Source organism: Peromyscus leucopus, chromosome 6 (assembly GCF_004664715.2).
Source record: "Peromyscus leucopus breed LL Stock chromosome 6, UCI_PerLeu_2.1, whole genome shotgun sequence".
Taxonomy (NCBI): Eukaryota; Metazoa; Chordata; class Mammalia; order Rodentia; family Cricetidae; genus Peromyscus; species Peromyscus leucopus.
The window spans coordinates 56,525,265-56,543,405 of NC_051068.1; the positions used below are offsets into that span (position 1 = coordinate 56,525,265).

At 45.7% G+C, this 18,141-nt stretch overlaps 1 protein-coding gene across 5 annotated transcripts in view; it reads right to left on the bottom strand.

Annotated features, from left to right (window-relative positions):
- The window catches only part of Fnip2 (folliculin interacting protein 2), a 118,959-nt gene that overhangs the window by 38,531 nt on the left and 62,287 nt on the right, over positions 1–18,141 (bottom strand). For all 5 annotated transcript variants that reach the window (XM_028880108.2, XM_028880106.2, XM_028880107.2 and 2 more), the window contains 2 exons: positions 6,446–6,575; positions 332–533 (listed from right to left, as the gene is read on the bottom strand). In XM_028880108.2, coding sequence (XP_028735941.1) covers positions 332–533; positions 6,446–6,575 — 332 coding nt within the window. The remainder of the gene's footprint in view (positions 1–331; positions 534–6,445; positions 6,576–18,141) is intronic.

An 18,141-nucleotide genomic window follows, 5' to 3' on the forward strand; every position in this document is an offset into this window, starting at 1 on the left:
GGTCTTGCACACGCTGTGTAAATGCACTACCCTGAGCTGCACCCCACCCCTTGCACACACTGTGTAAATGCACTACCCTGAGCTACACCCCATCCCTTGCACATGCTGTGTAAGTGCTTGAACACTGATTTGCACCTTCCTTGCACATGCTGTGTAAATGCACTACCCTGAGCTGCACCCCATCCCTTGCACACGCTGTGTAAATGCACTACCCTGAGCTGCACCCCATCCCTTGCACACACTGTAAATGCACTACCCTGAGCTGCACCCCCACCCTTGCACACGCTGTCTAAGTGACTGCCCCCGAGCACTTCCTTGCCCCACCCCTCACCTTTTCGATGGCGCTCTTGAGCCTGTTCATGTGGGATTCAAACAGGGGGAAGTGGGAGAAAAAGAAGTCCTGGAAGTTCTGCTGTGCCGCTTCTCTCTCACACAAGGAAAAGATGACGCTGATGGCAATTTTCTTCCTTCTAACTATGGCTGGGTTAGAGCTACAGGTTTCGTCAGCCAAGCTAAACGTCTCATCCGTTGACCTGGAGGGAAAGTAAGTTTGAAAAGTGGTCGTGCATCACTGAGTCACGGAAGGTAAGCCGTCTTGGCCATGTGACAGCACTCGGGAAGCCAATGCAGAATACACTGAGAACTTAGACGAATGACCAGCTAAGTCTACCTCACATTCATTATCTTCTCACTCCTTTGTCATGAAAACTGAATGTCCACTTACCACACATTATCACCTTACCATCAAGAGAAGTTCAAGTGAAAGCCAATGCTAATTTAAATGTTTGACTCTCATCCGAATGAATGTATCTAGAAGGAGTTCGAGATACCAGCTCCATCAAAACACAGGCTCTAGCTAGCGAGATGCTCAGGGCACAGAAGAGCTTGTCGTGCAAGCCTGGTGACCTCAGTTCCATCCCTGACACTCACAGAGAAGCTGGAGGTGGCAGCACACACCTGCAATCCCAGCATTCCCACCGTGAGATAGGAGGCAGGGACAGAAGAATGGGTGGTGGGACGCTCGCAGGCCCGCTAGCCTAGAACATGATGCACAAAAGAAACAAGAGAAACCCTGCCTCAAGGCAGAAGGCAAGAACTGACTTCTGAAAGCTGTCCTCTGATGTCTACACACGCTCTCTGGCACGTGTGTACTTAGAATATAAAACTCATCCTTGGTTTTTGTTGGCAGGTAAGAACAGAGGAGAGACTAAGAAGACCAGTCCTGTGGAGTATTCTGTTTACACAGACACCATGCTTCAACGCTCACTAGCACCTTCCCCAAGGCTATTAGAACCAGCAGATGAAGTTACCCCTTTAAATGTGCTGATGAAGCCAAGTGATTGACTGACTGAGCACTCTGGGAAATCCGCTAAGCAGAAAGGCTCAGCTCTCATCGGTTATAGTCAAGTTCTCAAAGAACTTAACGATCCTTTGGAGAGACCCTGCTTCTACAATAAAAGAACTACACAGCCATAAAGTCTTAATATATATCCGACTTGTGTTAGGGATAATACAATTATGGTTTAACCACAACTCTTATTTAAAAGCTGTGAAAAGCCAGGAGAGTACCAACACAAGAGTGAAAACAGAAGAGTTCGTTTTGTTCTACAAAGGCACCGAAGTGGAGGCCAGAGTCTACTGCACAGCAGTATAGCTAGCCTGCCACACGACAGCGTGCAACACAGGCTTTCTGTCACCAACTACACCATTTCTAAGGGCTCTATTCACAGTCTACAGTAGTCTGTATATTTTCAACTATGTCCGGGTTTTACTAACCCATGGGTTTAAGCACGTCAGAAGCTGCATGGCTAGGAAAGCTCTGAGGCATGTGTCTCTGCGTTCTGCAACATCCCTCGGATGTGGGATGAGGGAGGGTATGAGTGAGATGACAGCTCCTGACCTGTAGATGCCATGTAAATGTACCAAGCATCCCAACAAACTACCCACCCTTCCCCAAGAAAACTCCAGATCCCAATCACCAGAAAAAATCTCCAAGAATCACACAGACTGTCACATAGTTTCACACAGGAAGTAGTGAGTTGGTATTTTTAAAGGCTCCCAGTCTTTGTTGTAAAGTCTTTGTATTAAAAGCTTGATTCTGCGCACTAGTCTCTTTCTACTCTGCATATTAAAATTCTATCCAGGTGTGTGTGTGGTGGTACACATCTGCAATCCCATCCCAAGAGGCTGAGGTAAACTAAGGAGGTAGTCCTGAACACAAGTTCAAGGATAGGCTGGGATAGTGAGACCCTGTTTCAAACAAACAAACAAACAAACAAACAAACAAAAGAATAGCAACAAAATATTCTTCTGGGCTACAGTGTAAAACTGGCCTCTTCGCTGAATGCTCTATTTCTCTTCCTTCTCAGAAGTAAACCACTTGGATATCACTATCATTACCTTCCTCCTCAAGCCGAGGTGGTCTTGAGTAGATGAACTGGGATCAACACTGGGCTCTATTGTATTCTTCATCTCCATCTCCACCCTCCACACAATGGTCAACTCGGCTATCAGTGTAAACAGGGAAGAGAGTGCCACCTGCTGAACTGATGTGAGACCTTCCTCGGTGAATAGAAACTAGATCTTACCGGCTTTATGGCACAGCTCTACTGAAAGCTAAAGCCACCAAGCTTCACGCTGCAGTCCAACCACCCAAACTGGACCACATCAGGTCATAGGGAATCATAATTATCGTTTAAGTATCATTGCACAGTAAAGGATGCCGGAGGATGTGTCAAATATTCTGATTATATAAGCAGACACCTTTTCATGCTCTCTCTCCAGGTTTGCCAGGTCAACTGCCCAGGCTGTTTTATCAGTACAGGACCTGAAGCAGTGCTTGCCTGGGCAACAGAATGCTCTCTGGTAAGGACGCTCAAGTTATGCCCTAGGGTATCTGTCTCTGCCATTCCAGGCTGTTGGGTATCAGCAGTAACCCGATGTCTACCCTGCCTGACCCGCCAGCTCCGGCCCGTGCTGTCGGATGCACTGTGGTGGCTACAGCACCATAGGAAAGATCTGGAAGCACACATCAGCCAACACATTTCAAGACCCAGAAAGACCATGACTATACACTTCGGTCTTTTCCACAGAGAGAAATTAAGTAGAGGAGGCATGGCGGTCCACACATGTAACTCCAGCACATGGAAGCAAGACAGGAGGACCATGAGTTCAAGGCTACTGAGGGCTACAGAGCTAGACCCTACCTACCTCAAAAAAAAAAAAAAAAAATCAAATTGTGTTTTGTTACACTTAAGAACATATTGATATATGTAAGTACTTCAAAATCATAATCACTTAAAATAAAAACCATCATCATTTTAGTACATATAGACAAACTATAATTGATATCAGGGCTGCTTAGCACAACTAGTGCTGAGGTCAGATTTGAACTTACACTGAACCTATGAAACAGATAATAAGTCTAAGAAACATCCCAATGGAAACTTTGTTCAATTTACTAATCAAACGGCTTCCGAGGGACATGTCTCCATGTCTGGCTCCTTTAGGATTTAAGGGTTTTTTTTTCTAAGGGATAAAATGCCTGAGGCTCCCCTATCTCCACAGATAGCGGAGTTATTACCAGCTGCAGGATATGTAACACCCCATGTAGGTGCCCTCAGACCACAAGCTTGCCACCTAGCACAACGAGGCGGCCTGAAGTCTGAGCAGAGCCAGCCTAAATTTAGGGGCTATATCATTCCTAACTGCCTGTAACACTCTTAGGAAGGATTTTTGATTTATGTACCTCAAAATTAAATTTTGGTTTTTTTGATATGGTCTCATCATATAGCCCTGGCTTGCTTAAAACTTGCTACAGATTGGCCGGGCGGTGGTGGCGCACACCTTTAATCCCAGCACTCGGGAGGCAGAGCCAGGCGGATCTCTGTGAGTTCGAGGCCAGCCTGGGCTACCAAGTGAGTTCCAGCAAAGGCGCAAAGCTACACAGAAACCCTGTCTCGAAAAACCAAAACTTGCTACATATACCAGGCTGGCCTTGAAGTCATAGAAATCCATCTGTTTCTGTGCCCCGCCCCCACTGTTAGACCTAACAGTGGACACCACCATGTAGGGCAGGGGGATGTTTTTAATGACTGTGCACTTCCTCTCAAAGCCAGAAGCAGTGAGAGCTTCTGATGCCACTGTTCTGTTTCCAGCACAAGAAGCAATCACTCAGCCAAGAGTGGCAGTGTGTACCTGGAACCCCAGCACTCAGGCTCCAGGTCGGTGTCAGCCCCGGCACACAGAGTGGGAATGAGAGGAATCAACAGCAGAGGGAGGCAGGCTACTGTCCCCACAACAGCATCTTCCTCCGGAACGGGCTGAGAGCCACAATCTGATCACTGCGTTCCCCCCTTCCAGTTAGTCACAATAGCAGAGTGGGATACAAACACTTAGAAAAAAAATCTTACAATGAATCAGGATACTGTTTTGTACCATATTAAATTATGACACCAAATGTTGTTATAATTTATAGTTTTGTTATTTATATACCACTATTGTATCTTAAGTTACATTTTTTTTTTTAACACATGCCTTGCATTCTAGTATCTTGCCTTATGAGTAGGGAGGGGCCTGGCATTTTCGCTTTGCACCGGTCCCACTGGTACTATGTAGCCAGTCCTGACTATGTGACTAGGCTTTCTGAAAGTAAGATACTTATTTTAGGTGAAGGCTCAGTAACTATCCATAGTTCCCAATGCCAGGTCTCCATTCAGTTTGTTTTCTGAGTTCAAGATCTAGGTCTGGAAACACTCCAGACATAAATCTGAAGGCATGTGAAGAGAAGTTTCCATGGATGGCCTTCTGCATCCATCCTTTCACACCCCAGAGGTGCAGAGTGGCGGTAAGGATGGAAAGGGCACCGACTTGACAGGTGCTACAGTGGCATCAGTAAGTCACACTGGCCAATATTTTATCTGCAGCTGTAAAAAATTATGCCAGGCATGGTGGCGCACGCCTTTAATCCAGCACTTGAAGAGGCAGAGGCAGGTGGATCTATGCTGAGTGTGAGGGCAGCCTGGTCTACATAGTGAGCTCCAGGATAACCAGGGCTACGTAAAGACCATGTCTCAAAGAAAAATATCATGTTTATTTTGTGTGTGTATGTGGTTTGTGTAATGTATTTTGGAGACAGGGTCTCTCTGAGTAGCCCAGGCTGCTCCTGGACACAGGCTTACACTGTGTCAACCTCCAAGTGCTGGGATTTTAGACATACACCACCAATGTTGTATTTCTTTGCCATATACTAAGTCCTAATAACACTGAGGCTGACCCTGTTACTCACCTCATGCACACGAAGAGGAAGCACCCGAGACCTAGTTAAAAGACTCCATCATGTGCCTGATGAGGGCAGAGCCAGGACTGGTCCCCATCTCAGATGCCATGATCTCATCACTCACTTGAAGTCCATGCACCAAAGAGCAGCGGCCCCGTGAAGGACCAGCTGTAACCTTCTCATGATGCCCTCCAGGGTTTTGAGAGGAACAGAATCCTCAGCACAGATTGCTCAGCTTATCTTTCTACAGGGCTCCTCAGCAGCCTCCACGAGTACCCACCACTGTGGTCCTTCCTCCCGAGTTCCAGTGTCCTTCACACCTTCGCGGTGTTTACTGTGGCCTGACCTTTCCTGACCCATTTGCTGTCACCTTCTCTACTGATCACAGCACAGGCACACGACTGAGCCATCTTCAGAGTCTCAAAGCACAGTGGTGACTGGGCAATTCCCACACTCAGTTAACTGACAGGAATATTTTAGTCTGACATATGAGAATTCCCTTTAAAGTTTCAGAGCTATAAAAAGAGGGGCCTGGGTGCTACTGGTATAGCATCAAATCTATACTTTGGATGCAACTAAATAAACTTCAAATTAAAAAACAAAGTAAAACAAAGGTAGGAAAAACCTTGAGGCTCTCTCTATGTATACTCATATTCATGCCTGTTTAGTTTAGGAACTTAAGTGTCACAAAGGGACTATGCCTCAAACACCACATTGGAATCACTGTAACCAGAGGAAGAGATTTGTCCCATCCTTTATTACTTATAGCTACGTCTGGAAGGAATCCGGCTTAAACAGAGAGCATATTCACTTTAAATCACCATCAAATATATCACATACATTGTGTAGCTATCCAGGCATTTCCAGTATCTTCTAAATAAAAAGAGGTTTCTTCAGCTGGGCATAGTGTCAACATACTCATATGCTTAGAAAGGCAAAGCATGATGAGTTAGAGCCCTGTCTGGGCTACACATTGTATTCCAGGCTAGCCTGCCTAGCTTTAATTGACTATCTCCTTAACAACTGAACTTGTAAACTTTCAGGCTAAGCTGGAGCTAATCACAAGGTTTCAGGTCTTCTCCTGACAACAGGCAAGGATAAGCCTGCCAGGTTTTGTAAGTTGTTGACACTAGCACTTTCCTTAGCCAGAGGAAACATGGAACTCACCTCCTTGGAAAGATGCCATTTTCCAAACTTGTTGTCTGACTTCGAAGCCAGCGGCGCTGATAACTGCTGGAGGAGGATGTCGAGGAGCTTGGAGACGGGAAGGGTGTGATCAAAAGGCTGCTCAGTGAAGCTGTGAGGAAGCACATTTCAATTTCAGAGTCCCGGCTCGAGTTTTTATAATGCTCAATACCACTGAGCTATATATTTACAGTGGATTCCACTGAGGTTGGGGGCTACTCAGCACCCACACAAAAAGCTAGGCTTGCTAGTATGCACTTGTAATCCCGGGGCTGGAGAGGAAGAGACAGGAGAACCCCTGGGGCTCACTGGCCATCCATCCTAACCAAATCAGAGAGGCCCACCTCCCAGGAAAAGACCCTATCTCAGAAAGCAAAAGACCCCCAAGGTTGACTTCTGACACAAACTCACACAGCACATGTTTGTAAATCTGTACACAAATGTTCACTGCCCTCCAAACAAGTAAGTGAATGAATAATAAACAAATAAATAAATAGACTATACGCCAGGCACATTCCTATAACCTCAGTACTAGAGATGCAGAGGCAGGAGGATCTTGAGTTCTAGGTCAGCTTCACTATGTAATTTTGAGTTCCAGGCTAGCCTGGGCTACATAACCTCCCAACAGTCATCCCCCCCCCCAGAAAGAGTTTAAGATGGCAAATTCATATGAATTATGTATTTTAACACCATAAACATACAATGACAGTTAACCTAAAATTTTGGATTCTACCCATCATATCCAGCAGGGGGAGACTAAAATTTCTCTCTTCCAAAAATTTCTATATAAAAGAAAAAAAACCCACACAATTTTTTTTGACACAGTATCTATTGCTATGCAGTCTAAATTGTCCTTGAACTCTCAATCCTCCTGCCTCAACCTCCCCAGTGTTGGGATTACAGATGCACATCATCACTCTTCAGAAAGAAGAAAGAATCCTAGCCTACCCACCTAGCCACCTTCTATTCTTAGTCACATGGATTCCTAATCCACAAATCTGCAGATCTGACCAGTGCACACATGATCAGGCTTTACATTACAAATGCAAAAGGAATTATTGCTCATTCATGGGAGGATGCACTCCAGATTGCTAAGGACACAGCCCATGTATATACCATAATCAACATCCCATTCCAAAGCTTGTTTACATTTTGTACTGGCTGGTTTTGTCTGTCAACTTGACACAAGCTAAGTGATCAGAGAAAGGAGCCTAAGTTGAAGAAATGCCTCCTTGAGATCCAGCTGTAAGACATTTTTTCTTTTAATGATCAATGGGGAGCGTCCAACCCATTGTGGGTGGTGCTATCCCTGGGCTGCTGGTTCTGAGTTCTATAAGGTGGGCTGAGCAAGCCATGGGACGCAAGTCAGTCAACAGCACCCCTCCAGGGCCTATGCATCGGCTCTTGCACCCAGGATGCTGCCCTGTTTGAATTCCTGTCCTGACTTCCTTCAGTGATGAACAGCAATACTGAAGTGTAAGCCTAATAAACCCTTTTCTCCCCAACTTGCTTCTTGGTCATGGTGTTTCATCGCAACAATAGAAACCCTAAATCAGACACATGTATTTCTCCCTTGCCTAGTTCTTCACTCTCTATTTGGAGGTAAAATTTAGGCAAAATGATCAATTCATCCACATAAGATATAAGATTCCCCTCTTCTGATCCTCATTTTCTTTCTTTCTTTCTTTTTTTTGAGACAAGTTCTCTCTATGTTGCCCTCACTGTCCTGAAAAAACTAACTATATAGACCTGCCTCTGACCCTCATTTTCAAATAAAGAAATCTTGCCCCCCTTTCTCTAGCTCCTTCTCATTGCCATGTCTAAACAAACTATTTCTAATCTTAAAGACTTTTTTTTTTTAAATAAAAGAGCTTACACTTGCCAGGAGGTGGTGGCACACACCTTTAATCCCAGCATTTGGGAGGCAGAGGCAGGTGGATCTCTGTGAGTTTGAGGCCAGCTTGAGCTACAGAGTGAGTTCTAGGAAAGGCGCAAAGCTACACAGGGAAATCCTGTCTCAAAAAACAAAAACAAAAAAAAAAAAAAAGGGGGGGGGCTGGAGAGATGGCTCAGAGGTTAAGAGCACTAGCTGCTCCTCCAAAGGTCCTGAGTTCAATTCCCAGCACCCACATGGTGGCTCACAACCATCTGTAATGAGATCTGGCGCCCTCTTCTGGCCTGCAGGGACTCATGCAGGCAGAATACTGTACATAACAAATAAACAAATCTTTAAAAAAAATAATAAAATAAAATAAAAATAAAAAAGAGCTTACACTTGGAACAAATGATTTTGAACTGTAGCAACTATTCTGAAAATAAATTACTAGGCGTGGTGGTTTGAATTAGAATGACCCCCCAAGGCTCATATTTTTGAATAGTTGGCACTCAGTTGGTGGAACTGTTTAGGAAGTTTTGGCCTTGGAGGGGGTGTGCTGCTTTGAGGTCTAAAACACCATACCTGCCTGCCTGCTCCCCTTGTCTGGCGCCTGTAGGTCAGGATGTAAGGCTCTCAGTTATTTCTACAGCACCATGCCTGCCTGCCTGCCTGCCTTCCTGCCTCGATGACAATGGAACAACCCTCTGAAACTGTAAGGAAGCCACCAGTTAAATGTTCCTCTTGTAAGTTGTTTTGGTCATGGTGTCTCTTCACAGGACAGAACATTAACTAAGATACTAGGGTTTTACGTAATGGGTGACAGAAGTAAATTCTTTAACTCGGTGGTCAGAGAAAATCGTTTGGGTCTCGGTTAAAATGCCACCAAGAAGCAGACACAAGAAAGGCTCAAAGGGAATATATACCAGATGCCCATTCTACATGAAGAAAACAGAGTAATATTAAAAAACAAAACAAACCCCACCATTGGCAGGGGGTCTTGAGAAACGGCTCAGCAGCCAGAGTGCTTCCTGCTATGGAGGGTAGGTGGTGCCGACAACCGCTCCCTTCTGTAGCCTGCAGACACACTCATCTGAGACACACTGAGGGCTCCACACATCATCCACTCCGAGCTAATCTGCATGATCCTAGTCTATCCACGCCTGGCTGCCTGCCATCCTTGCTCGCAATAACTACGTCTAAACCACAACTCTGCAAAGCTTGCTCCCACCGCAGTCTTTTGCTGGCTGTCCTCAGTACCAAAAATACTATTTGCTCTGGCAGTCACAGAGCAGGTCCCTTCTGGCACGTAAGTCTCGGCTGCACTTTTCCTTCTTGGAGGCATTCCCTGAGCACCCAGATATTTTCTTCCCTTCAGTGGGTAAGTGTGTGTTGTAGCTCTTGTAGCACACACTCCAGCTTTTCATCTCCAACATGGTGCGGACTTCCTGAACATAATAATAACCTCTATTTAACTCAAGTAATATTGACAATTCTTCAAGTTTTTGCTCCCTTGGACACCTGGAAAGTTATCAGGTTCCTTAAAATTTAGTATGTAGTTATTATTTTAGAACACAGTAAAGTGGCGCAATGCTTTTAATCCCAGCACTCGGAAGGCAGAGGCAGGCGGATCTCTGAGTTCGAGGCCAGCCTGGTCTGCAGGGTGAGATCCAGGACAAGCACCAAAACTACACAGAGAAACCCTGTCTCGAAAAACAAAAACAATAACAAAACAACAACAAAGTAAAGTGACAGCAATTGAAAAGCCAATGAGTTTTCTAACAGGAAGTTTTCACGTTGATTTAAAAAACAAGCAAATTAATAAACAAAGTTATAGCCAATACATTTTTAGCTCCTAAACCACAAATGACTGCTTTTTAGAAGGTCCCCTAAGCTGCACTTGGTGTCACAGGCCTACAACTCCAGCCATTTAGGAGGCTGGACTACTATAGAGATGAGTTCGAGGCTTGCCTGTCTCAAAGAAAAAGGGGCTGGAGAGACAGCTTAGCGGCACACAACTTGTCCAGTCTGGGCAAGGCCTGCATCACCGGCAAAACAGTCATGTCTTCAAAAGCACTGGGTAAGTTTTAACATCACCAGCAAAGGTCCTTGAATAAAAACACCACATCTCAAAACATCTCCAAGCGTCTGAAGTTGCTAGGACACAAAACTCTAGACCAGCTTCGTTGACAACTCATGTACTCCAAACCGACACCCCACGCTGAGGCAGGACAGACTGGGAAACTCAGGGGGATATAGGAGAGGAGATTCATGCCAGCTGAATCAAGAATTCCAGCATGAACCTGGTAAGGTGGCACTAGCCTTTAATTCCAGCACTTGAGAGAGGCAGAGGCAGGCAGATCTCTGTGAGATGGTGGTTCGCAGGACTGCCAAGGCTATGTAGACAGACCAGTCTTAGAAAAACAAAAACAAAACCTTTTTTTCAGCCTAATTTACATTTGCTTAAGGACTTTCTCCTTTCCCAATGGTAACTGCAGTTATCTGATCTCACCAGAAAGCTCCTTGATGGTAAAAGGATACGCCCAACCTCCTTGTGCAACCCTTGTGGTTCCTGGTGACGTCATTAGATTATAGTTCTACCCAAGCATGTCTGGAACCACCTTGTAATCTCACTTATGGGGGTCAGGGGCGGGGAGGCAGCTTAGTAATCCTCTCAGATGTAATGGGACAGCCATGAAGATGCCACCGACAGCTACTGCTGAGACCCGTGACGCCCCCTTGAGGTCGCTCCCACACAGAGGTCTTACTTTCTTCCCAGGTGTGTCTTTCTCTCCACCCCTGTGCCTAAAACCTCTACTCAAAATGTCTTTTAAAGCTCCCACTCTTACTTCATAGCGGCTTGCTCTGTAATTCTTTTCTGTGATGAAGCCACAAATTCTGGGTTTGCCTGAGTCAAGGTCCCTAAAGGATTAAGGGAACGCCTCAGGCTGCTATGGGTTACAGTGTGGAGCTGTGTCTCTGTCCCTGCCACCACCAACAGTTATTCACCCACTGAATATCTTTATCCACAGTCTGGGCTCTAAGAATGAAGAGTCTATTACAGAGTTATAGAAAGCCTAAAGCTGGTCCTTTCTTTTTCCATATAAATAAGACTTACTGAGACTGGTTTTGCATGATAGTTTTAATTCAAGTGACATTGGGTCTCTAGTTTGATTTGTAGTCAGTCAACTTCAAGTTTTAATAAAGTTCTAACGTGGCCTGTTATTTCTAGATCCCTTGCAGTTCTGACTGCTACACTACTTTTTAAGCTCTATTTTTTTCTTAAACAAGTATCTAAGAACATTTATAAGGGAAAGGCTAAGGAGGGTCGGTAGGCAGATCAACTGGTGAAGTCCTGTCCACGCCGGACGCAAGCGTGGAGACCTGAGTTCAGTTTCCAGCACCTGTGAAAAGGCCATGCCGTGCCCTTACAATTCCAGCGAGTCTACTCAGGGAGCCTAGGAAAAAGAGACCCTCTGTCAAACAAATGCAAGACACCCCCAAACATTAAGGTTTTATGGCTCCCCATGCCTACTTGCCTCAGGCTAAATCAAAAGGGGGGGAGTGGAAAGGGAGGAGCAAGGAAGGAGGTAGGAGGGGCTGAATTTTAGGACTGGGATGTGACGAGGTAGTAGATTGACGAGTATGTGTGGGGACCTGTGGTTTAATCCTTAGCATCAATAAGTAAACAAATAAGTTACTGAATGCTCCAATAAATTTGAGAAATATAAGTACCTATTTGAGGAAAATATCAAAGGTCTGACTTGAAATATGAGAAGTTTAAACAAATGAAGAGACAGTTATGTCCAGGCAACAGCAGAGACTATCATATTCATAGAGTACAAAAGTATGGCAAGGCCAAGGAATAACTAGACAACGATACTAGCAGACACTCTAGATCTGGACAACTTTTTATACAGTAGCTGAAAGAATAAACCCAAGATACTCATCCCTGTTATAATTATCACACACCATGAAGTCACCACCGCCGCCACCAACAGAGTCAATGTCCTCAACACCAGCTGTGGGACACCCAGGGCATCGCTGCCTACTGTTATAATTCGCAGCCTGGTCTGAGGAGGCAAAGCAGACACCACATACTCATCACAACCCTGGAAGCCCAAGGAAAGCCTCCCCAGGAGGACAGAAGTGTGGAAGATGACCACAGCCCTTCAGAAGCCTTCGCTTTTCTCAGGCTCCCTCCCATAGAGTGCCAGGTTGTTGAACAGACAAGACTCAAGACAGGCTGCAACTCCAGCCTTCGCCTGTATATACACCTATACAGAGTGCCGTGGCCTCTCCCTAACGTGTGTGTGTGTGTGTGTGTGTGTGTGTGTGTGTGTGTGTGTGTACACCTATACAGAGTGCCGTGGCCTCTCCCTAACGTGTGTGTGTGTGTGTGTGTGTGTGTGTGTGTGTGTGTGTGTGTGTGTGTACACCTACACAGAGTGCTGTGGCCTCTCCCTAACGTGTGTACGTGTGTGTGTGTGTGTGTGTACACCTATACAGAGTGCCGTGGCCTCTCCCTAACGTGTGTGTGTGTGTGTGTGTGTGTGTGTGTGTGTGTGTGTGTGTGTGTGTACACACCTATACAGAGTGCCGTGGCCTCTCCCTAACGCAGCAACACCCAGACAGGGCCAAGGGTTGGGGGTGTGGCCTGATGGCAGAGCAGGGCAAGGCCCTAGGTTCGACCCTAGCATTGTAAATACCAAACTACTAAGAGGAAGCACCCCCCTCCAGCTCCTCTCTTCTCTCCCGTGCTGACTGGTTAAGTTGTGAAGGCTCAGGCAAACCAAAGGCAGCCGTGTAGCAACCACACTGACTTCACAGCTGGACTCTTGGCCACTGACAGCTTTGAAGCCTTACCCCATGTCCTGTCCCTTCCTGCTCCTCATCCCCCTTCCAGCTGCTGCCAGCTTCCTGCTCCTCACCCCCCTCCTGCTCCCTCCTACCTCTTACCTGGACAAGCTGATAAGTTATGGAGTCCACGCTCTACTTGGATGCTAGTGGGAAGTTCTAACCCACACAGGAGCTCTTAGCCCAGCCTACCACAAATCCCAAACTGGTCTCTCTCCCTCTTCTGGCAAGCCAGCCAGCCAGCCTGAGAAGCCACCTTTGCTCCCTGAAGAAAACCCCCTTTTTCCTTGGAATGTGCATGTGGTAACATGGCATGCGTGTGATTCACTGAAATCAACCTGAGTGTCCAAAGGGAGTGCATCCTGCTTCTGCAGCAAAGCTGAAACTCGTGCTGTCTGAACATTTCGATTACGTTTCCTCTTACTCTGAAGGTTCACTGGCATGTACTTCACTGTTAAAGTACTGACAGTTTCCCTCATACTGGTCACCTTAAGGACAGAGAGAATGGGGAAGTTGTCTTTCTTACCAAAGATGAAACTTTGACGAGGGAGAGAGCCTACCTCTAAACTAGCCCAAAGAGACCAGTGTCAACCCCAGCCCTATAAACCTTACAGGGCTCACTACGTGTGTACTCAAGACTACCAGATTTTAGCTTCTGCTCTGACCCATCCCTGTCAAGGCAGCTTCTTACCTTAAATGCAGCAGGTGATTCACAACTGAGAATTCGGGGACAGTTCCAGTAAAAACACACAGCTTCTACCTGCCTCCCTTGCTGGCCTCATGCTCCCCCTACACTGGTAAATTTTGTCTTCCTCTACTTATTTCTCAAGTCAGAAACCAGAGACCTGTGCATGGTTCCACCCTCCTCCCTTGTAACCAACCCCTGTGCCGACAAGTCGCCAAGTCCCGCATGCTACTTCCTATACGTCTACTCCCGGTGTCCTCTTCTCTCCTATATGTCTACACTTTTCATCATAAAAGTTTGAGACAGGGTCTCTTGTATTCACTGCTGCACATGCCAGGCCAGCTGATGCACAAACCTCTGTGGATCTTCCTGTCGCCACTGCCCATCTCATCATAGGAGCACTGGGATTCTAGATGAGCACCATCATGTCCAGACCTTATGAGGACTATGGAGAGCTGAACTCGGGGCTTCACGCTTCTGCAGTAAGTACGTTACAGAACGAGCCATCTCTCTTGCCCCCTTACTTGAAAATTCTAGCAGTAGCCATTACAACCCCCCTCTTACCCATTACCTTTCTGGCTAGGTGTGACAGTGTAGGCCTGTCATCTCAGCAAGGCTGAGGTAGGAGGATCACAAATTCAAGCCCTGCCTGGGTTATAGAGTGAGTTAAAAGCCAAACAGATCAACAACTTAATGAGATCCTGTTTCAAACATAATTTTCTAAATTAGCTTTTACTTTATATATAGACACAGAAGACATTTTCAGAACATCCTCAAGAGACCAGTGCTGCCCTCCAGAGACCATCTACGATCCATGAAAGCTCCAACTAGAGGGCTGGGATAGCAAATTCCCGAGGATTGGGGAGTAGGGTCAGAAGAGGGGTGCCAGAGCTCACCTGCTGCCCCCGGATGTGTGAAAGGACTGTCACTGGCGTCACAGGTGCTCCCAGGGGTAAAGCCAGGCAATTTAGGCAAATATAAGCATTACTGGATTATGATCCAAAGTGAGAAATCAATATCCCTGAGTCCATATTGAAATAATAGCCAAGTGTAAGTTAAAAAAATGAGAAAAACAAACACAATGCCCATGCTGAAAATTTCAAAGCGTTTATGCCAACTCTTGCTCCTCAAGGAGAGGGAGCCCATCTCAAGTGAAGGGTAAGCCACGTGCACAAATGTCAAGCGGAATCAACCTTACAGTGAAGAAACCTAGTCAGTGCAACCTCGTTAGTAAACAAGGCCAGTGACTGTGTTCATAAATCATGTTGCCAGTTCATACCCTTCACACCATGTGAGCAGGATGGTAGGTTACCTTGGTGGTTATCCAGCTCAAACCCACAACCACAGTTTAATCATGAGAAACCCATTAAGCATATTCAAATAGTGGAACCAATACTAAAAACGATGAGGATTATTAAAAACAAAGAAGGTCTGAGGGAAAAAAAATCTGAGCATGATTGTGCAGAAACAAGTAGATCTCTGTAAGTTCAAGGCAAGTCTGGTCTACATAGTGAGCTCCATGACAGCCAGGACTATGCAGAGAGACCCTGTTTCAAAAACAAACACAACAAAGTCTGCCCAGACATGACAGCCAAATGTACTGTGTTCTTGCAGCGTAAGAAGGCATTAGGGGAAAACCAAGCAAAGTGTTACAAGATCAAAGTTAGCTAATGACTATGAGCCGCTAATTGTCTTCAATGTGCAAACTAACAGCAGATGTGAACAGAGCGAACTGGGGTGGATGCAGGAAACACTCGGTGCGGCTGTCCCAGCTTTTCTATAAACCTTAAAATTACTCCAAAATGTAAAACATATTTTAAAAGTTTACCTCTTTAATTCTAGACAGAATTAAAAATTGGGAACTAGAAGAAAACAATGTCTTTAATTGTTTTCTACTGCATTTTCTACTGATAAAAACAAAGAAGGGCTAGAAAGACGGCTCGGCAGTTAAGAGCACCTGCTCTTCCAGAGGACCCAGGTTTGAGTCCCAACACACACATGGCAGCTCACAACTGCCTGTTAATTAACTCCAGTTCCAGGGGGTCCAACACACTCTTCTGGCCTCTGTAGGTAACAGGCATGCATGTGGAGCACAGACACACATGAAAGCAACATACTCATACACATAAAATAATTTTTTAAAAAAAGACAACAGCAAGAATCTCAGACACAAGGCAATCCCAATTTTGCTTCAGAACTGACAGCCTAGGTTTCTTTCTTTTTTTTTTTTTAAGATTTATTTATTTTTATTTAATGTGTGTAGGTGCTTTGTCTACATATGTTTGTGTACCACATGTGTGCCTGGCGTCTGCCAAAAGAAGGTTTATAATCCCCCTGGAACTGGAGTTACACACAGTTGTGAGCCACATGTGGATGCTGAGACTTGAACCCAGGTCCTCTAGAAGAACAGTCAGGCTCTTAAGCACTGAGCCATTTCTCCAGCCCGGGATCTTAGGATCATAAGGTGGACAATAAAGATAATAAAGAAAATATTCCTTTTGTAACTGAGGCTGGCCTGAAACCGAGGCTGAGTAGTGGGGCTACAGACATGCACCATTAGGTTTGGCCCAAGAGAAAAAACTCTTAGAGACTAAATACTGTAGGAACCTGGAGAGTCTATGCTGAAAGAACACCAAGTCCCTTCTACAGGTAGGACTGTGCACTCAACTCAGACTGGGAGATGGCAGAGTAGCTCCCAACTGTGAGTGGATAGTACCTTGGGCATATATACCAGGATAGCAAGTGAAACAAAATGTCACTACACAGGAGGGCACAGTCAGCCCTCGCTCATGGGGACCCACAAGCTCAAAGAGATTTTCAAAGCCTCCGACAAAGTCTTCTCCAACTCTCAAAACCCTACTTGTCAGCTGCAAGTTCCCTTCGTGGGCTTTGAGGAAACTACGGGATCTAGCTGCCACAGACTCGTGCATTTCATGTGAACAGGGACCCTCAATTACCTGCTTCTCAAAAGACAAGGAAAAGCAGTTACAGAAGCAATTTAAAACCCAAGGAATATCAAACACATGAGATGCTGACTTACAAACGAACCAGGAAAATCCTAACTTTATCCTAGTAATGTTTCTGTTGATGTCAGTTCTCTCAAAATTGCAATCTCTATTTGGAACAAAAAGGGGCATAAACAACACAAAGCTGCATCAGCAAAGAAACTGAGCGCTTTGGGGAGCCTGGTAGGGTGCCACTTGCCCACTCTGCACCGGTGGGAAGGAGGCCACACAGCGCCAAGCAGAGCAGGGCCTATCTACCGCGCCGGCAGCGATTTCGACCAAGACTCACTCGTTCGGGGTTGTGCTCCTCACTCCCATCCCAATGACGGATCTTTTCCTTCTTGCTTTGAAAGTCAATCATACCAAAGCCAGCTCCAGCCAGTCCTGCCCACACGGGCCACAGGGCAGGGACTGAGCCCCAAGACACTATGCTTCTTAATGCATGCAGAGGCTTTGAGTAACTGGTGGAACTCAAAAGTTCAGCAGGCAGGGACATCATAAGGAAGGATGAAACTGTCCTGAGCAACATGAAGTATGAACAAATGTAGTTCATTGTTGAGGTGGAGGGGGTCTCAGTATGTAATCCTGGACGTCCTCAAAGTCACAGAGACCTATCTGCCTGCCTCTGCCTCCAGAATACTAGGATTAAAGGTGCTGTATGCCACCAAATGCAACTACATATGATCTTGCATCTTTTCAGATTTTGCTTGCACTCAGTGAAATGGCACAGGTTGAATCAATGGAAGTCACATTTCTGACCAACTTCACAGAAATGATGGGAAGAACCAAAATGGACCCATTTTAACCGTAAGTAAAATACTTTGAACTAAAACACATATACAAACCAAACGAGGAAATTCAGCAGCTGCCGCATTTCATTAGTGACTCGGGGAACAGAGTTGAACAGGCCCTGATTCCACCCAGAAAGAACCCAGGACTTGTAAGGAGGCATCTGGGAGCTACAGCACGTAACAAGTGGGTGGAAAGAGAGGAGGAAAGATATGTCACTCAGTTGAAGGGCCCCCAGTAAAGGAGTCTCATGTCACAGTAGGACACAACACTCCGGGTTCTCAATGGAAGGCTGCCAGTAGGCCTCCTGGTCCTTGAACCATGGAACTAACCTCAGATCCGAACCACAAATTAAACATCAAAAGCTGACTTGTGCAGAAAAGCAGAAACCGAGGGGTCTTAGAGGCAGGATTAGGCAAGGTCAGGGCTCCGAGTGAGCAGAGACGGGCACCTGAGATGTATTCTAGAT